The 20977-nt window shown below is 47.8% G+C and overlaps 2 protein-coding genes across 2 annotated transcripts in view; one reads left to right on the top strand and one right to left on the bottom strand.

Annotated features, from left to right (window-relative positions):
- The window catches only part of LOC101944793 (zinc finger protein 3-like), a 439596-nt gene that overhangs the window by 65598 nt on the left and 353021 nt on the right, over window positions 1-20977 (top strand). The gene's annotated exons all lie outside the window — the stretch shown is intronic.
- On the bottom strand, window positions 9-17702 carry LOC101942709 (zinc finger protein 620-like). The gene is made up of 4 exons (XM_065570166.1): window positions 5997-17702; window positions 5184-5310; window positions 1643-1756; window positions 9-146 (listed from the first exon to the last, which is right to left on the bottom strand). The coding sequence occupies exons 1-4, from the start codon at window positions 6018-6020 to the stop codon at window positions 58-60; spliced, it is 354 nt and encodes a 117-aa protein (XP_065426238.1). The 5' UTR covers window positions 6021-17702; the 3' UTR covers window positions 9-57.

Here is a 20977-nt window from a genome sequence, read left to right as displayed (position 1 = left end):
GTAACTTTCACCAGCTTTTCCCAGCTCATGGTGCCTGGACACATTCCCTTTGGATCTTCACAGTAATGCCCCATGAGGTTCTACTAGCTCCGCAGCTTCCTGGTGAGGATTCTGCTCCTCGTTCTCCCTCACCACCCCATCACCTGCTAGAATAGAAGAGAAATCTCAGAATTAGGGATGGAAAGGCAGAGAGCAAACCCAAGTAAGTGCTGGGGAGACAGAAAATAAACATCACGGATTGAATTCCCCCAAACTCTTCCCCATAGGGGAGAGCGGAGGGGATCAATTCTGCTCCACATCCAGGAACGGCCTTTAGGGTGGGCCATATGGGTGCCCAACCCAAGGGGGTGCCAGTCACAGGGTTTGGATTCCAACCTGACCTGCTGCCAAGAGGCTCACTGAGCTGATGAAGGCTGCATGGGAGGCAGGCGAGCAGCAGCATGGGGGTGGGGGAGAGACCCGAGCTGCAAGGGGCCATTGGACGACCAGATGTCGGAGCCAGGTGACTGCTCCAGAGCAGAGGGGCCCCTCCTCCGCCCTGCTCCACATGTGCAGCTGCTGCTGTTCCTGTCCCCACCACCCTCCATTCATCCTTGGAGTCGCCCCTGGCCACTCTCGACTGGGGGCATCCTCCTGACACACTCCTTCACACAGTCCCCCCAACACACACACACACACACACACACAAACACACACACACACACACACAGTCCTTCACATCCTCCCCTCAACAACACACTCCTTCACACAGTCCCCTCAACACACCCACACAGTCCCCCCAACACACACACCAGGGCTCCCTGCATCCACGTACTTCCTCACCGGGGATCTGCTGAGGCATCAGGAGCTGCTGCTCTCCTGCCCTCCCCTTACTCAGCCCACAGGGAAAGTGACCTGGATGCAGGAAGCCCTGATGTTGCTCCTTGCTCCCCTTTCCCAGCCCCCCAGGGCTGTGCTGGGCGGAGGAGCAGCAGTCCAGTGGGGGAGTGAGCAGCAATACCAGCTGCTTTGTGTATCCAGGTCAGATTTCCCACTTGGGTGCAGAAGGATACAAGGGTTAGGGGCTCAGAAAGGGGCAGGAGTTGAGGTGCGGGGGGCAGGAGTTGGGGTTCAGGGGGTATACACCATGCAGGGGTTCAGGGTGCAGGAGGGAGGTGCAGAGGGTACGAGTGAAGGGGGCACAGTTCAGGGATTAGGGGCACAGGAGGGGGCAGTTGTTGGGAGGGGCAGAAGGGGAGAGGCAGGAGGGGGCAGAAGTTAGGAGTGAAGGGTTGCAGGAGGGGGAGCAGGAATTTGGAAAGAAGGGGGCACAGTGCAGGGGCAAGGGGGAAGAGAGGGTGGGGAGCCTGGGGAGCCCATGGGGGACAGAGGGAATGGGGGGGTGCCATGCCCATGGGGGACAGGGGCACCAAAATGCAAGTTTGCCCAGGGTGCCATTTTCCCAAGGCCAGCCCTGTCCACATCCCATCCAAACACTCAGCAGGAAGGGAGGGAGCTCCAGCCAAGATGTCAATCATAATCTGTAGGAAGCCAGGAGTGAGATCTGCTGGGGACTATCCTAAGATCACAAAGTCTTTGTGGGGAATCTCAGCTGTTTCTCTCAGGCACTTACAGTTTCTGAGTTGGTTTAATGTTTCCTCACCTGTGCAGGGACTTCTCAAGATCTCGTTTTCCTCTGAACCCTGGAGATCCAGGATCCACGGCTCTTCCCCTCCTTCCAGCTGGGAGATCACATAGGATTTGGAAACTGGAAACCCTGCTCAAGGGAAAGAAAACAAGTGAGATCAGGTGAATTCATAGGCCATTTGTCATAAAAAAAATTATATTAATTTAACCCCAGTCCATTTTAAACCAATAAAATCGCAGGGCCAGCTCCCCAGGTGCTCAAAGGTGCAGAACACTCTGCTTATGAGGGATTTAACTATTCCCACCTTTGCTGGGAATACACACAGCCAGACACTCATTATCAAAGAGGCTCCTAAAACACAGAGAATGGAACTGCATGTCCCAGAAAGTGAAGACTCCAGACAGAGGGCAAGTCTCCCTGGCACTGCTTCTTGCTGACAGGGAGATCGAGAGACAATGAGAGGCCTGGGGAAGCTGGGAACAGTAAGCATGGGGTTCAGTGGAGTAAGGAACAGGAAGGGCAGGGCTATCACTGAATGCAGGATCTAAGCAGCATTAGATGTCAGGAAAGCACATACTGCGGCATTAGGGACTCTAGTGAGTCAGGTGTAAAGGGAGGTAGTATAAAAAACACTGTGTGTGAGGAAAGCTGGCAAATTAGATGGTATAGTTCAGGAACCACAGACAAATTCTTCTGCCAAAGGAGAATGTGAAAAGTAAGACTCAGGCCATGTGACTTCAGGAGGGACAGTTTTGAAGATCCAAAGAGCATGCAGGGAAGAGATTGCAGCTCTTGTAGGAGCGGATGGAAAAGGAAGCGTCTCCGTGGTTCATGGAGCCAATTAGTTCCTTTTATCATTCATTCATCATTCTTATGGTCATCTCATATGTTATTTCAAATGTAATCAATGTGTACTAAATAGATTTAAGTTTTAGGTATAGACAGAAGTAAGACAGGGAGAGCCCTGCATGGATACAAAATTTGTATCCGCATCCAATCTGCGATCTGCAAAAATGGTCCATGGATATTTGCAGATTTGCAGGGCTCTAGGTACAAAATTTATACCCGCAGCTGATCCACAAAAATGGTCCGCATTCTCCACCGGGAGACGTGATCAAAGCGAAGGGCTAAGGCAATGAATCGTAAAATCTTAAAATATAGGGCTGGAAGGGACCTCAAGAGGCCATCTACTCAATTCCCATAGCCCTGTGGCAGGATCAGGTATAAGTATGCCATAAGTTTGTCTGACCTGTTCTTAAAACCCTCCTGTGACAAGGATTCCACAACCTCTCTTTGTAATCTATTCCAGTACTTCCCTATCCTTATAGCTGGAAAGTTTTTTGTATTACCCACCCTCAACCTCCCTTGCAGCAGATCAAGCCAATTACTTCTCCTCCTACCTTCAGTGGACATGACGAACAGTTAATCACTGTCCTCTTATAACAACCCTTGACATATTTGAAGAGTGTTCTCAGGTCCCCCCTCACTCTTTTCTCAAGACTAAACATGCCCAGTTCTTTCAGACTTCCCTCCTAGGTCATGTTTGAGGACCAGCAGGTAGCTTTTTCCTTCTGAATGGAGATACGTAAGGTGAGGTCAGTAAAAAGGATGTTGGGTAACTGACACAGGAAAGGATGAAAAGAGCTCTAGTTGCACAGATGGATAGGAAAGGCCAGATGTTAGGGAAGTTACGGAAAAAGAAAATGCAAGGTGTAGGCACAGCCTGGATAGGAGGCCCCAGAGGGAGCTCCGTGACAAAGGTATTGCACCGTTATGGGCCTGAGTGACAGGCAGGACAATGGTGCTGTTTGCGATGGTAGAGAAAGAAGGTGCGGGGAGGGTTTGGGGAAAATATTAAGAGCTTTGTTTCAGCTATTGCTCTTTAGCTGATGGCTAGACATCAATTAGGAGATGAGAGAGAGAGATAGGCTGAGATTTCAGTTGGGACAGAAGAAGACAGATCAGGAACAGAGAGGTAGACTGTGAGTTAGGAGCACAGAGATGGTAGTTGAATGTATGTGTGCAGATGAGATTACCCAGAAATAAGGTGCAGAGGAAGAAAAGAAGGGGACCAAGGACAGAGCTCTGTGGAACCCAAACAGAAAGTTGGAATGGGGGTGAGCAGGATCATTCTAAGGACACTCTAATGCAGCGATTGGAGAAGGAGGAGGATGTGACTCATCATGGACCTCTTGATGCCACCTGGCAGAGGGCACAGGGTGCCTAATGTTTTACTGGGATCCCACAGACCAGGTACACACATATTAGTTCACCTAAAGATGGCACATCAGGTGTCTGTTGAGGAACTAGTTAGGTAGGTCTTAGGTAGCTCTTAAAAGCTTTGCCAGTCCAGCTCTGTTGTTTAATGCTGTGAAAAAGTGCACACACACATGCGCACACACGCACACCATCCAACATAGCTCTGCTGGCAAAAGCTCAATTATAGACACAGCTATAGTGGCAAAAACATCTGTTTTTTTAAAACAGGAAACTAAATGCTCATAAGCTACATTAATGCAGAGTTAAGGTTGCCCAGTGCTGCCTCCTGCCTTGCACTGTATAGACAGTGACTAAACTTAAACCTCTGCAAACCAGGAAATGAGAAGTTAATGTAAACACCACCCCTCCAATGCAACGTTAACTTTGCCCCCAACCCTTAACCTTGCAGCTGGCAAGAACCACTGATATTGGTTCTGTGTGGGCAGTGCAAAGGTTAACAAACTGCCACAGGAACTCAGGTATTCAGTTCAATGGAGCAGTAATGGGATGAATTCTCTGGTCTGTGTTATAAAGGACGTCAGAGTAGATGACCTAATAGTCACATCTGGACTTAAAATCTATGAACCTATAATCCATACAAGGAAAGACTAAGAGAATGTGCCATTGTTTGTGTTGTGTTCACAGATGGGAATCCCAGCATTTATCGGCATGCCCACCAGCTGTGTGCATTGTGCCAGCTGCAGCTGTAACTGGATGATGGAGGGATTGGTTGGAGCAGCTGGTCAGAGCTGTGACTGTGCTATGAAGAGAGGTACATGTGAAACTTGGGGGGGGCAATTCTGCCTCATTTCCGTGCTGAGTGTTGTAGGCTTTGTCAGCAAAGGTGCCCAAGGGTGTGTTCTTGCCATGGGGATTGTCAGCACTCTGATGGCGTATGTTCTAGTGATCTGTGAGGCTTAGTGAGGGGTAAGTGAAGGCAGTGACTCAAGAGGAAAACTCAGGTTGAGGGCAAAGGGGTGGTAACACTTTGCAAGTCTCAGATGGTTTGCGTGCAGGAGGTTCAGTACTGGAGTGCGGGCCAGGGGGAGGAAGCTTCTATTTGCTATGACAGATGAGCCTGAATATTATCTTAGCAAAGAGAAGTTGTTAGACTTTCTGCTGTACTGCTCTGTTCCCAGAGCGTTCTGTAATAGGGGAGGGGAGAGGGCTAGTGTGTGTATCATTCGCATGTCAGGATGATGCTGAAACAGGGCAGAGCAGAGGTGGCATTGTGGGGTGGCGTGAACCTTAACTCTGCATTTCCTCTTCTAAGAACTGAGAGGATGGGAATCCTTACCCAGCGAGGTCACATTCTCATAGTTCTCCTGCATGACATCTCTGTAGAGGACTCTCTGAGCGGGATCCAGCAGAGCCCATTCCCCCTTGGTGAAATACACAGCCACCTCCTCGAAGGTCACCAGCCCCTGAAAGAGCAAGAGTTCCCCACTTAGAACCTGCTGCCCCAGTCACAGCCCCACTATTCATGGGGGGAAATGAGCCAATCAAATGGATACTCTGAGACAGAGATAGTCAGCAGAGTCCTATCCCCATACTGTTGAGAGCAGCCAGGAGGCATCTGGGTGAGGGGAGAAAGAGTGAGCCCCTTGTGTCTCCCAGCTGATCCATTTCACACCTACTAGCAGAGGTTGATACAGGAGATGGAGCCCCCAGTAGGGTCCATGCAGAGTCCTATGGTAGGAATCCCAACACCGTCTCCACTGCCAGCAGCTGGATGTGAGGGGCTGGGATATCTTCCCTATGCCTTCCTACATCTTTCCATGTCACACCAGCCTCTGGCTAGGAGGTTGAGGGTTCAGCACTGGAAGTCTGGTCAGTTTTCCCAGCCCTGCCCAGAGGGTTGCTTTGTCTGTTTCCTGTTTCACAAATTAGGGAATTTTCTGTCCCAACACCCAAGCATTTGTTCTGAGGATCTAGGCCCACGTTAAACAAGTCCCAGCAGGTTTGTCACACTATGTCCCCCTCCTTTTTCTCACCCAGAGTATTTCCTGCTCCCTCAAGAGCTATCTCCCCAGAAGTTGCCACCTCTTCAGTATTTACTGCCCCTCTCCCTCCAGCAGGAACCAACCAGCAACCCCCCAATAGCCCCTACCTGAGCTGGTTCCACTGCAGCCATTTCTCTTCCCTGTCCGTTGGGCGGACGGGATGAGCTGGAGCGAGATGCATCATTCTGCAGCCTGGCAGGGCGAGAAGGGCAGTTGTGGAGGTTTCAGAACTGGCTTTAGTTCATTCCGCCAGGCTCTTTCCCTGCAGGCAGAGATTGCAGATTCTGCCATGCTGTGAACATGCTCAGTCCCCATAATGCAGCACAGACCTTGCCCCTGTCCCCCAGCAACCAGGGCTAAACCCACCAAGACATTTTCAAACCTCACAGGAACAGAGTGTGAATTAAACACTGGAAAAGACCAGAACCAAAGGAGCCTCTTTGGGGGGATTTCCCCTGACTCTGTTCCCAGGGCAGCTCACTCCTGCAGCAGGGGGAACACGGAGAGGTTTTTCCTCTCTCTGCTCCTCACCTTGTTCACAGGAAAGTGACCTTGTGCAGGGATGCTGCAGTGAGTGTGCCTGGGTGGGTCAGAGAGCCAGAAATCTGTCCCCACGTTCTATCTTCTCCTCACACCCTCTTCCATCTCTTCCTCCTCTTTCCTAGCACCCTACCTGCCTGGATGGGATATGTGGTCACCATCCCATTCTTGGGGGCTTTCTGTCACCCGTGGCTGTCCCCGTTCTGCACGTGCGGGGAAGGGGGTACCAGTCAGGAAGACCTGCTTTATCCACACAAGTTACTGGACACAACAGAGAACCAGTGGGAGCAGGTCAGACTCGCTGATAGAAGGATCCGTTCTGGCCTTAATGATGGCAGCAGCTCTGGGCGCCGCACACCCGGGGAGCAGAGATGGGGGGGGCCACTGTGCAGAGTCAGTTACCTGCCCAGCCCCAAGGTCTCAGTCACCTGGACTCTCAGCTCGGGAGTTGCCATCAGCAGAGTCCAGGGCGGTTTCTAGCTGGAGAAGATCCCCCACGGCCGGGCATGGAGGGATTAATGACGGGTTCTCCCCAGCACAGACCCCGCTGGAGGAGCAGCAGCTGCTCAGCTCCCAGGTCACAACGGGGGCAGCAGCGTCTGGTCTCTCAGGAGCTGCCCAGGGTCTGATGCTCTCGGTTCTTTGTTCTCCCAGCTCCTGCCTCCTTCCTCCCGGCACCCACCGCTCCAGCCCCTTCTTGTGCCCTGCAAACCCCACCCGGGCTGCAGCGCTTGCTGGGCTGCCTGCAGTGGCTGGGACTCGCCCTCCAGGACAGCCCCGGGCTCTGCTGAGCCGGGCCCCCCAGGGGATGGAGATGGGGTGGGAGCGCTGGGGGCAGGCAGGGAAGTGACTCTGACAAGCGGCCCCTCCTCAGCCCATCTCTGCACCCCTGCGTCTGTGGCTCCCAGCGCTGCTGGCCTCATTGACACCCTCTGGCTCTGGCTCCCCTCAGAAGGGGCCGATCTAGCTCCAGGAGAGCACGTGCCCCCGGGGAATGGGAACGGGATCAAGCCAGATAGAGAAGGGAGCAGACCAGGAGTTCTCAGACCGGGGGTTACTGTCCCCAGTTACGTGGGGGGTCACAAGCCCACCCAGCTCTGCAGGCAGCAGCAGTGCAAAAGTGAGGGTAGCAATGGAGCACGAAGTCTGCTGTGAAAAGTGATATTGACAGATGTCTTCCACCCCCAGTATTAAACAGTAACTATTAAAAAAAATATTTTCTGCTTATAACAATAATTCAATTAAAGTGTGTTTTAGGCTTAATATAAAAGTAGCAAGAAAAGGTAAATTCATTTTTAAGAATAGATGAAAGAATAAATTAAGCATTTAAAATCAGGTTAAATACAAGAATTGTGTTTTGAATTCATAAGGGGGGGTCACACTCAGAGGCTTGCTTTGTGCAAGGGGTCACTGTCACGGACTCACAGATCATGCCCACTCTTGGCCCCATGCGGTCCGTGGGGGAACCCCCTTGAGTGGGACAGCCTTTCTCAGGGGTCCACTCTATCGCAGGGGTTAAGCCCAGAGGTGAGCTGGAGCTGGTTCCCATGAGGGAACTGGTTCTAAAAGAGCTTTTAAATTTAACAAACGCTCCAGCCTTCCCTTCCCCCAGCTCACCTCGCTCCGCCTCCACCCGCTCCCCTGAATGCTCCCTCCCGCTTCTCCTGTTCAGGCAGGATTCCTGGGAGGGCTGAGAAGGAAGCAGCGGCTTCCCACAGGTGAGCTGGGGTGGGGGCTCCAGGCGCCATGTGGCCTGGCCCGGCTCAGCTCCGGCCTGGCCTTGGCCCCGCGGTACGGCCCCGGCCCCAACTCCAACTCCGGTCAGGCGGCATGGCTCTTGCACGGCCCCGAATCCAGCCAGGCAGCGCGGCTACAGCCCCGGCCGAGCAGTGGGGCCCTGGCCCAGTGCCCCCAGTCTGGCCCCCACCTCCAAGCAGCGCAGTAAGGGAGCAGAGAGGGGGTGTTGGATAGAGGGCAGGGGAGTTCAGGGGGGTGGATTAGGGTCGGGGCGGCCAGAGGGCAGGGAACAGGGGGATAGAAATGGGGCAAGGGTTCTGGGGGGGCAGTCAGGAAGGAGCAGGGGTTGGATGGGGCAGTCGGGGGCAGTCAGGGATAGGGGTTCCAGGGGCAGACAGGGGACAGTGAGAAGGGGTGTTTGGATGGGGCAGGCGTCCCGGGGGGCATCAGGAATGAGAGGAGGGGTTGGATGGGGTGGCAGGGGGCAGTCAGGTGACAGCAAAGGGGGTTGGATGGGGCAGGAGTCCCGTGGGGTAGGGGAGGGAACCGGTTGTTAATATTTTGGAAGCTCATGACTGGTTAAGTCCCTCCACTTCCTGGAGCCACACTTCTCTGAGCCTTAGCACACCTGTTTCTTGCCCTGGGCCCCCTCAGGGAGTCCACTCGCTCTGGACTCCCAGGGCCTCCACTCCCAAAGGGAATAATGCAACCCTGTTCTCTAGACTGCAGTGACACTCAGCCAGCATAAAACCGAAGGGTTTATCGAGTGTTTGAACACAGCATAGGAAACTCGCCTGGCCTCCCTCAGCACAGCATATCCAAGTCTCCCCTGTATCTAGATGGGCTCTGCATGCTCTCCCTCTCCAGCCCAGAGCCCCCCTGCTTCCCAGCTGGGCATCTGATATCACCTCCCCCAAGCCCCGCCTCTGTCCATTGTCTTATCTCCAGGTAAAGAGGGTTGCCTGGGCCTCCTCTCTTCTGTCCTCTGGCCCCCTCTGGCTGGAAACGTCTGGTTAGGTCACCAGAGTCCTCTCTTTGCAACTCATTATCCTCCCACTGGCTAGAACCAGCTGCAACTCCTGAGCTGGGCCTCTGGGTCACCAGGTTACCACTCGGTGGGGTATCCATTCTCCAGGCCATTGGCTGGGGTCCCAAGTTCCCTCGCTGGTCCTCTGTAACAATAAACTTCCTCTCCCATCACCTCGTTAACCAGTAACACTCAGGGAAACTGAGTCCCAACCCCCTGCATGCAAACCATTGGAAAAAACAAGAAAATCCCCCACTTCGTCACATCCAGGAAATACCACACTGCTCTTCCACAAAAAGATGCCCTGCTGCAGAAGAAACCATGTGACTGGAGCCATAGCTAAGGCTACGATTTAATCCTGGGTATTTTTAGTAAAAGTCAAGGACAGCTCATGGGCAAGAAACAAAAAATCATGGCCCCCAACCTATAGCATAAATACCCCTGATTGAATCTTGGGGCGGGGGGGTGGAAGCCCAGGGGGCCCACAGCACCACCTGCTAGGTGGGGAGGGGGAAAGCCCCAAAGAGCCCACTGTGCCACTGGGGAGGGGGAAGCCCTAGGGACCCACTGCCACTCTGGCCACGGCTCGGGAGGGGGGAACCCTGTGGTGCCTGTGGGGTAGGGCTCTGCTCGGGGTTTATTCCTTTCTTTAATTGCTGTGGAAGTGTAAACAGTGAGATAATTTGCTCCTCTTTTCTATGCAGAACAAATAAAGGTAGACTGAATTATTTCCAGGGTTGAAAGTAATAAAACACCATCAAGCAGTGGATGGTTTTGATCCATCAACTTCTGGGTTATGGACCCAGTATGTTTCTGCTGCATGATGTGATACTTGCAGGATCTATTCATAGGGCAGCCGAGTTTGGCTGAATAGATTTTACTCCTGAGGGGTTTCTGCACCAAAAAATAAAATAAAATACAAATTCTGTGCACAATATTTTAAAATTCTACAAATTTTATTTGTCAATAAATAAATGTGGAGGCTCCAGCATGGCAGTGGGGAGCACAGGCTACTGGATGCATGGAGATGGGAGATCACCCTGCAGCCCCCTCCCCCAGAACATGAACTCAGTGGTGAGGCTGCATCTCTCTGCTGCCTACTCCAGGGTCCAAAATGACATGTCTGTGTAGTTGGGGAGGGGTGCATGACCACCCTTGTGGCTTCCCTTTGCTTCCCCATAAGAAAGTCATTTTTTTCTGCAGGGAAACAAATAACTCTGTGGGGGACATGAATTCTGTGCTTGTGCAGTAGTGCAGAATTTCCAAAGGAGTAAGATTTGAATCTTTCAGATGGCTTGTTTTAGTTGCAGAGTATTAATCAGGCTGCCTCTGCTCAGGAACTGTACTGCTCCTCCAGGAAAAAAAAAAGACCCTGCTGTAGAAGAAACCATGTGATTGGAGTCATAGCACATCTCTCACCTTACAGGAGTGGACTCTGTGGGATAAGGCTCTGCTGGGGCTTTATTCCTTCCTTTAATCACTGTGGAAGGGTAAACAGTGAGAGAATTTGTTCTTCTTTTCTATGCGGAACAAATGAAGGCAGGCTGAATTATTTCCAGGGTTGTAATAAAACACAAGCTAGCAGAGAATGGTTTTAATCCATTGACCTCTGGGTTATGGGCCCAGCACACTTCCACTGCACCACTCTGCTATCAGGGGGAAGGGGGCTTCTTGCAGGATCTATTCACAGTGCAGCTCACAAGCTGTGCACTGGAGAGTTGTGCCCATGGGATTTAGACACTTTAGAGGAAGGTGATTGTACATGTGTTGTGTCACATCTCCAACACTGAACTGAAACGTGGTCGCTGCATTCTCAGCCAGGGTCTCCTTAGTCTAATGATTCAGCAAAACCAGCCCCTTCCCCTGCTTTTCTCCTGGTAAGATCCAGCCAGTCTTCCTCGATTCCCTGAGTGTCACAAACACCCTGCGAGGGACCGGGCGGGGCAGGGGCAGGCCCGGGGAGGAGCCGCCTCTTCCTGCCCCCCCAGCTGCTCCAGCCCTGCAGCCCATGGGGCAGCGCGGAGCGGTCAGGGCCCAGGTGGGCGGCAGAGACACGTGTGGGGCGGACACGCTCCTGCCGGTGTAGTGTATTAAATTGCTCTCCATAGGAATGTGCTACTTATGGTGTACTGAGCATGCTCAGTACATCTGCTGACACAACTCCCCTTCACCTTGCCCTCATTAGCCGTAAGATTCTGCAGACTGCTTTTGACAGGGGTTAAAAAGGGGCAAAGGGTGTGAATCAGAGTAGGGGGGTGGCCAGGTTCTGAGCAGGGGGTGAAAATTTACTGGTCTGGGGGGTCAAGCAGCTGGAGGCAGCAGTAGGAGAGGGGCTAAAGGGCAAAATCAGGCGGGGAGGAGGTGGAATTAAGCTCAGGACTGAGGCGCTGGCAGAGGGTTTCAGAGGGCAAAACCCTGGCACAAGCAGGGACAGAGGGGGTAACAGTTACCCCAGTGGCACTGAGACACCACTGCTTGGTAAAATAGTTTGTTGGGAGGGCAAGCGGCATTTTTATTTGAGCGAAGTGGCTTTTGTGTATGGTCACACAAACTGAGCATGCTCAGTAACATCTGCTGAAGCCACTGCCCTTCACCCTGCCCTTATTAGCTGTAAAAATCTGCTGACTGCTATTTATGGGGGTTAAAAAGGGGCAAAGGGGGCGAATCAGTGCAGGGGGAGTGGCCAGGGTTTGAGCAGGAGGTGGGAATTGACTGGTCAGGGGGGGTCAAGCACTTGGAGGCAGGATTAGGAGAGGGGCTAAAGGGCAAAATCAGGGCTGCGGGGGAGTAGGTGGTGTTAAAACCAGGAGTGAAGTGCTGGCAGAGGGTGACAGAGGGCAAAACCCAGCACAGGCAGGGCTCAGGGGGTAACAGTTACACCACTGGGACGGAGAAGACACCAGTGTTTGCAAAAATGGTGGGGGGCAAAGGGGCTTTTTTATTTCCCCTCTCAGCATCAGCTTCCCAGGGCTGGGTTCTTAAAGGCACAGGCATCCCAATGCCTAGTCAATGCAGCTCCTCTTTGTCTGATCTAACCTACTGAGGCTATGTCTACACTACAAAGTTCAAAGTGCTGTTGTTGGTGCCAGTGCTCCTGGTAATCTACCTCAACGAGGGGATTAGTTCCGAGCACTGGGAGCCGAGCCTGTCCACACTAGCGCTTTAAAGCGCTCAAACTTGCTGCGCTCGGAGGGGGTATGTGTGTGTGATTTTTCACATCCCCGAGCCAGCAAGTTAGAGCGCTTTAATTTGCCAGTGTAGATAATCCCTGAGATTTAATTCAGTGAAATATTTTACACATATCCCCTCAGAACAAAGAATCCCTTATCACTGTATTTGATTGCATAGAGTCTCCTAGCAGTTTCCCAAGTTGTCTTATCTGCTGCTGGGATTCCCTGAATTCCCACATTTAATTTTTTCTTTTCATTTTAGAGCTGACTGAATTTCAGGCCTAGTGTCAAAACTTTGTTTTGAGGCAATCCACCAATGGGGATTGCATTTTTGCAACTGTAATTTTGCCTCTTAGTGTTTTTCTGCATGCCGTTGTGTACAACTTGATTCTGAAATGTTCAGTAAAGGCAGTATACTATCTCCTATAATGTTGAGGATGGATTCAGGCAAAGAGATCATAGAATATCAGGGTTGGAAGGGATCTCAGGAGATCATCTAGTCCAACCCCCTAAATATATGGAGATATACCTATCTCAGAACTGGAAGGGACCCTGAAAGGTCATTAAGTACAGTCCCTTGCCTTCACTAGCAGGACTAAGTACTGATTTTGCCCCAGATCCCTAAGTAGCCCCCTTAAGGGCTGAACTCATAACTCTAGGTTTAGCAGGCCAAGGCTCAAACCACTGAGCTATTCCTCCCTCTTACTGAGTGTAATGTCTTTCTCCCTGGAAAAAAACTATTGTAATTTTTGCAGAAAATTAGAACTGCCATCATGGGTCAGACCAATAGTCTGCCTAATCTAGTATCCTGTCTTGTGACAGTGGCCAATGCCAGGTGCTTCTAAGGGAATGATCAGACCAGGCAATGACTCAGTGAACCATCCCATTGTCCACAACCAGCATCTGGCAGTCACGGGACAGATTAGGGACATGCAGAGCATGGGCCTGCATTCCTGATTATCTTGGCTAATAGCCAATGTACTTATCCTGAGGGACTGATCTAATTCTTTGTTCAACCCATTCATAGTTTTGCTTTTCAAAATGTAATGAACACACACCTACAACCCCCAAGATACCTTTACAACCACAAGAATTCTAAAATCATGAGTTATTCACCCTTGAGTCACGACATTTTAATAAATAAATGATATCTTTTATTTATGAGCCTCTTTGTTCCTGAGCCTGTAGGGTGCAGTAAAGCCAGTTCCAATGCCTTGAGCCTAAACACCTGAATGAATCTTAGTCTACCCTCATACTGTTCCTGTTACCTCTCCCAAACATTTCATAGACCTAAGGCCATATCTACACGTTAAGTGTGGGTTAACTCAAGTTATGTCAGCATAGAGTCACTACCATTACTATTTCAAGTATCAGGGGGTAGCCGTGTTAGTTTGTATCCACAAAAACAACAAGGAGTCCGGTGGCACCTTATCTGTTAGTCTTTAAGGTGCCACCGGACTTCTTCTTGTTTTTATGGTTACTATGTCACTTGTGTGCATGCCTCCTGGACTCCTTGTCTCAGCAGTCAGGGTACTCACCGGAAGCACTTGTATAGATTCAGAGTGAGGTGCACCATGAATAGATATCCCACTGTATTTTGGGAAGCTTTGGTTTGGCAGTGTATGCTGGGTACCAAACAGGTCAGACGGGATGGTTGTGACCATGGGATCAAACTTCTTATAATTCATTGTTAACTATCCACTAGTTTCATATGTATCCCATACATAAACGTATACAGAATGTTTACACTTTTTTTCTAAATCCACAAACATGCCTGGCCCACCTCACTGTCTGCCATCTCACACAGACTCATGGAGCTTGCATGGCTCTGCACTATTGTCATGAGCGTTTGCACCCAAAGGTGCTGTCATAACTATAAAGGGAAGGGTAACAGCTGTCCTGTGTACAGTACTATAAAATCCCTCCTGGCCAGAGACTCCAAAATCCTTTTCCCTGTAAAGGGTTAAGAAGCTCAGGTAACCTGGCTGGCATCTGACCAAAGGACCAATAAGGGGACAAGATACTTTCAAATCTTGGGGGGTGGGGAGGCTTTTGTTTGTGTTCTTTCTTTGGGAGTGTGTTCGCTCTCGGGACTGAGAGGGACCAGACATCAATCCAGGTTCTCCACATCTTTCTAAACAAGTCTCTCCTATTTCAAACTTGTAAGTAAATAGCCAGGCAAGGCGTGTTAGTTTTCCTTTGTTTTCTCAACTTGTAAATGTACCTTTTACTAGAGTGTTTATCTTTGTTTGCTGTACTTTGAACCCAAAACTAGAGGGGAGTCCTCTGAGCTCTTTAAGTTTGATTACCCTGTAAGGTTAATTTCCATACTGATTTTACAGAGATGATTTTTACCTTTTTCTTTAATTAAAAGCCTTCTTTTTAAGAACCTGATTGATTTTTCCTTGTTTTAGATCCAAGGGGGTTGGATCTGTATTCACCAGGAGTTGGTGGGAGGAAGGAGGGGAATGGTTAATTTCTCCTTGTTTTAAGATCCAAGGGGTTTGGATCTGTATTCACCAGGGAATTGGTGAAAGGTTTCTCAAGGCTTCCCAGGGAGGGAATGGTGGCAGCGGGACCAGAGCTAAGCTGGTAGTTAAGCTTAGAAGTTTTCATGCAGGCCCCTACATTTGTACCCTAAAGTTCAAAGTGGGGATACAGCCTTGACATGGTGGCAGCCGTGGGATCATTTTAAACCCAAAAGCCAGTAAGGTTTTTTTTTCCTTCTAGCTGCTTGAAAAGCAGAGCTGGAGATAGATGCATATCTTATCTCTCCTTGCCTGAAGGCAGAGGTGTTAAGTTTTTTTAACAAGGTCCTTTGTTAAGAGAAGTGTTCAAATGAGCAAACAAATGACAGGGTAAAAGGAATTTACAAGCTGAATTGTTTTTCTTTTTCTTTTTACATCCTCGGGAGTAGCTAGTTAGAAAGTCTCTGTTAACTCAGCAGCAGCCAGAGCTGAGAGCTTCCCAGTTTCAGTCAACTGCAGAGGGGGTGACCCAGCACAAGAAAACAGAAAAATAACTACCAAAAAAGTAGCTAAAAAAATAGAACTGGCCAAACTAGAAGCAAAAAAATAAAAAAAAATCAAAAACTGCTTCAATTAACAAAACTCAAAACAAAGCAAAAGCCAAAAAGGAGGCCCACAAAAAAAAATGAAGCTAAAAAAAAAATTGAAGAAAAAACAAAAAACATAAACTGAAAGTAGCAAAGGCTAAGCAGGATGCACCAGCCAATCCTAACAACCCCCCTCCAGGTACCACTTCCCATCCCAGAAAATTCCCCACCTACAAGGCAGGAGATGATACCTGGCCCACCTCACTGTCTGCCATCTCACACAGACTCATGGAGCTTGCATGGCTCTGCACTATTGTCATGAGCGTTTGCACCCAAAGGTGCATACTCCTTTACTATTTGCAGAGCAGCAAACATACATGTGGGGTGTGACATTATACTCTACATTCTTTATGAAAATATGCTTATGATATGGATATGACATAGCTAATATATACTTTATACACTATGGCTGATGTGGGGTATCATTGCAAAACTTAAGACCTATTGACTGTATTTATCCAACCTGTATGCATGTAACATTTGTATCTGAGGCTAGAAATATTGACCATGTCTCTGTATTTCAAATGTGCTCTGTTGGATGAGGCCAGACAATGTTAGTCGCTTATTGAAGGAATGCACAAAGACAAAGAATTACCCCAGGAACCGTGTGCAATAGGAACCTCTGAACGATAGTGCTATACAATGGGGACTACTTGACCAAGATCAGATACCTCTACACAGTGGGTGCTGTTTGACCCAGGTCACAGCACAAGAGCCTTCCAGAAACTGGGGGGGAAGAAAGAAAAGATGGACAATGACAGTTTACAAGAACAACCGGAAACACCTGAGGTACAAAGACTGAACAGTGAGAAGTGCTTGTCCCAGCAATCTGGATGATGGGAAGACAGACACTTCAGCTCAGCATACTGAGAACAAGAAGGATCTGACATTATCAACCACTGAAGAATAATCCAGGTGTGTATAATATATCTTGTGTCCCCATTATGCAGGCATAGACCTTTTTCTCACTGCTAATAACACTAATGAAAACAACACAAGACAAGTTAAGTTTTAACAGTGAAGACAAAGGCTAAAGAAAATGTCTCAAAAATTAAATGAGTGCGCAATGAGGTGACATGTGAGTACCACAGTTCTGAGTGTAATTTTTGTTGTGATATCTCTTTGCTCCTTATGTGTTTGAAACAGTGACAGAAGTGGAAGTTTGTATAAAGCACAATGGTAGATTTTCTGCCTATGAGCTTACTTTCCAAAGGAATTAAGTATTTCATATACTATTTATAATGTTTTTCACTACTCTCAATGTTTTGTGTGCGTTCAATGTTGTTGTTTTTTATTAATAGACTGTATGACCTACTATGCAGTGGAAAGGGACTAATAAAGATTTCTTTTTAAATGTTCAGACTTTCATTAAGGTTTTTCATGCAATAGCCATGAAATTCCACTTGCAAAATGTTTTTTAAACAGTCCTGAAAATATAGGAATGTGGGGTTGGGTCTCTCTTCTCCAAAAATGTGTTTGATATCAAGTGTTTGTCTAATGGGTATTTTGAGGATGGCGACTAAGCATCTTGTCATACAGCGAAAGTGTCGCTTAAGATTTCTTGAGTAATAAACATGTACATACGGCTTTGACACTGGCCCTAAACCATGGTGGATTTGATTTAAATTTAAATAATAATTTAAATCATTACTCAGGAAGACTCAATTTAATCATGGTTTTCTAGATGAAAGTGCATTCTTGTTGGTTGTTATAGCCTTAATACATATTCTTCACAACTCAGAGTTAGATATAAGTTTCATTTCTAGAAGGTACACACTATACCTTTTTAAACAGTGATTTATTTAGAAAACTTTTAAGAGTAGTTTTACAGCTATATCAGAAAATGAATTTGTGACATTCTATACCTTGCGAGAGGGTACCCCTGTTCCTCATTTTCATATAACACTGCTCTACAGCCAAAATGCTTCTGAAATAAATGTAGTCAAACTTTACTAATTCAGGGTCAATGAGAACGAAAATGATGCTTAAAATTGTTGATTGGCTCTAGTTTTCAAGATATGCTATTGGGTCAGTATATACGAGCCTTGACGTGGGAATGGCGGAGGATAAGTGATTTATAAAGGGAAGGGATCTCAATTTAAACCAGAAATGACTAAAATACATCTTTGACTGGATCTATGAATAAATCTATGACTGGGTTTGGACAGTACTTGCTTTTTAGGCAAAACAATGAATGATGCAATCTGAAGCTGGTATTGCATCATACATGATATGAATTGCATCATGTTATTCCTAGAAGTCATGGATGATGCAATCATAACGAAGCTTACATCACTCTGCTGAACAAATTGCCCTATATCAGCTCTAGAAATCATACAGTGTTGTGCTCTCTTATTTGTCAGTGTTTGATTTTGCAAAGGGACACATTTCTGTTTAGCCAAAGTGAGCAGAGATGCCTCGTACTTGTGTGAACAGTGCTGATAACTTCTGCTATGTTTGTGGTCAAGTGACTTTTGCATCACAAAAGCGCAGTAAAACCACTATGGTTAAGAAAGCCTATCACCTTTATTTTGGCTGCAAAATTGGAGATCACGACAAGAGGTGAGCCCCACACATATGTTGCAACACTTGTGCAACAAATCTTCACCAGTGGTTGAACAGGAAAAGGAAATCTATGCCTTTTGCAGTGCCAATGATTTGGAGAGAGCCAACAGATCATACCAGCAATTGTTACTTCTGCATGGTGCCTCCAGTTGGGAAAGGTGTGTCAAAGAAGAAAAAGTGGACTGTGCATTATCCAAACATTCCATCAGCTATACGACCAGTACCCCACGGAGAAAGACTGCCGGTTCCTGATGCACCAGAATCATTCTCACTTGAGTCAGACGAGGAAGAGGAAGAGGATGAAACTTATGGTCCTGAACCATCAATGTCACAGGACCCACATTTTCTCCCATCCTCCTCCTCTGAACCACACCCCATAACACAAGGTGAACTGAATGACCTTGTCGGGGATTTGGAACTACCCAAGAGTAAGGCTGAGCTGTTGGGCTCCAGACTACAGCAGTGGAATCTCCTGGCAGGTGATGTTAGGGTTTCCATGTTCCGTGACCGTCAAAAGGATCTTGTCCCATTCTTCTTCATGGAAGGTGATCTTGTAGCCTGCAACAACATCGATGGTGTGATGGCAGCCCTCAACATTGTTCACGATCCAGATGAGTGGAGACTGTTCATTGATTCATTGAAGACGAGTCTTAAAGCTGTTTTACTGCATAATGGCAATGTTTTGCCATCAATTCCAGTTGGTCATGCAGTCCATATGAAGGAAACCTATGACAACATGAAACAACTTTTGAGGTGCATAAACTATGACCAACATCAGTGGCAGCTTTGTGGCGATTTGAAGGTTGTTGCTCTCTTGCTTGGTCTGCAGACTGGATACACAAAGTACTGCTGTTTTCTCTGTGAATAGGATAGTCGTGAAAGAGATTCCCATTACATCAAGAAAGATTGGCCACTCTGACAGTCATTGGAGCCTGGGAGGAAAAGTGTTCAGCATCCACCACTTGTTGAATCAAGGAAGATTTTGTTACCACCCTTACACATCAAGCTGGGTCTGATGAAGAACTTTGTCAAGGCCATTGACAAAACACAAGCAGCTTTCAAGTACCTCCATGGAAAATTTCCAAGGTTAAGTGAAGCTAAGATAAAGGAAGGTGTCTTTGTTGGTCCTCAGATTCGTGAACTTCTTCGAGATGATGCATTTGACCATGCACTGCGTGGCAAGGAAAGGATGGCATGGAAAGCCTTCCAGTTAGTGGCAATAAATTTTCTCGGAAACAACAAGGCAGACAACTACAGGTTGTTGGTGGAGAACCTCCTCAAGGCATACAAAGGCCTTGGTTGCAACATGTCACTAAAGATACATTTTTTGCACTTTCATCTAGATTTTTTTCCACCGAACTGCGGAGCAGTGAGCGACGAGCACGGCGAGCGATTTCACCAGGACATTGCAACAATGGAGAAATGCTATCAGGGCAAATGGAGCCCATCAATGCTTGCAGACTATTGCTGGACAGTGACAAGAAATGCTCCATTTAATGAATACAAGAGACAAGCCAAGAAGCGCCGAGTAGACACTGAATAGGACTAAACTATGTCCATAATAGTTTTTTGTCTTTTGTTTCATAATACATTTTATTTATATAATGCTTTTGCTGATTTTTAAAGTGATACATAAACAGGACAGGTGAAATATTATCATGTAAAGCAACCAGAAACACATGAAAAGACCTAATTTTACAATTTATGATTAAAACTCTACTATCTACACAATATACATAGACATAAAATGTAAAAACTTAAATATCTTAGAAACAGTAGCCAATCGGTTGTTTTAATTGTCATATTTGAATTTAGCACATCAAAATACAAAAAATTGTAGACCAGTGTAATCTGCCCCATGAAGGGGCTAGAAAATGTTTATTTTGTTTTTCAGATACTTTATGGGCAAGCTGGTGCCAGTGAAAGAACAACCCAGAACACCATGGATCCACTGTCACAACAAAAAATTGTGTTCTGTGTTGTTTCTCTTATTACTGTTATTTTGGTGGATATTGTAAATTCTTCAGGCATGACACCCCCTTTTCATTGGACTTGTCGTGCTGCCTCTTTTGGGACCAAGGGAAAATATACCCTAATTAAACCTCTTCCACCCCCTACTCCGCCACCTCCCTCCAAATTGTCTGGGACACAGCCATCCCCATGGTGGTCTACCCCCATCCAGAGACCAGTGGTTCTTAATGCAACTGGTTTACAAATGATTATCACCCTGTTCCCCACTGACTGGTATCTCAATACAACATTTGCTATCTATTCTCAGTTTACCAAAGTAGGTGAAAGAATGTTGCTATGAGTAATTTCAAACTCATTTGAATTGGATGGATGGGAATTACACAAGAACATCTGAAAATGGCAAGCCCTCACAAACTGCCTCTGGGAAGATTGAAACTGGCTGCATGAAGCTGACTCAATGGCTCGAATCCAATGCTTGGAACATGCCCTTGGGCTACTAGATCGGGGGGGGGGTTATAACAGGGATTTGCACTTAGCTCAACCAACCATTTGTTTGGAAATGTTACTCTAACCCTCAATCAGGGTTGGAAGAGACCTCAGGAGGTCATCTAGTCCTAACCCCTGCTCAAAGCAGGACCAACACCAAGTAAATCATCCCAGACAGGGCTTTGTCAAGCCAGGCCTTAAAAACCTCTAAGGATGGAGATTCCACCACCTCCCTAGGTAACCCAATCCAGTTCTTCACCGCCTTCCTAGGAAAATAGTGTTTTCTAATATCCAACCTACACCTCCCCTTCTGCAACTTGACACCATTACTCCTTATTCTGTCATCTGGTACCACTGAGAACAGTCTAGATCCATCCTCTTTGGAACCCCCTTTCAGGTAGTTGAAAGCTGCTCTCAAACCCCCCTCATTCTTCTCTTCTGCAGACTAAATAATCCCAGTTCCCTCAGCCTTTCCTC

Source organism: Chrysemys picta, chromosome 16 (genome assembly GCF_011386835.1).
Source record: "Chrysemys picta bellii isolate R12L10 chromosome 16, ASM1138683v2, whole genome shotgun sequence".
NCBI lineage: Eukaryota > Metazoa > Chordata > Testudines > Emydidae > Chrysemys > Chrysemys picta.
This window is presented reverse-complemented; position numbering and strand designations above follow the sequence as displayed.

Bases quoted from the DNA above. Each gene is read 5' to 3' on its own strand.
- LOC101942709 (XM_065570166.1), bottom strand. From the start codon at position 6,020: ATGGCTGCAGTGGAACCAGCTCAG. The intron at 5,311-5,996 runs GTAGGGGCTATT...TTGCTCTTTCAG, and splicing joins CTGCAGTGGAACCAGCTCAG to GGGCTGGTGACCTTCGAGGA. The intron at 1,757-5,183 runs GTAAGGATTCCC...TCCCTTGAGCAG, and splicing joins TGAGAATGTGACCTCGCTGG to GGTTTCCAGTTTCCAAATCC.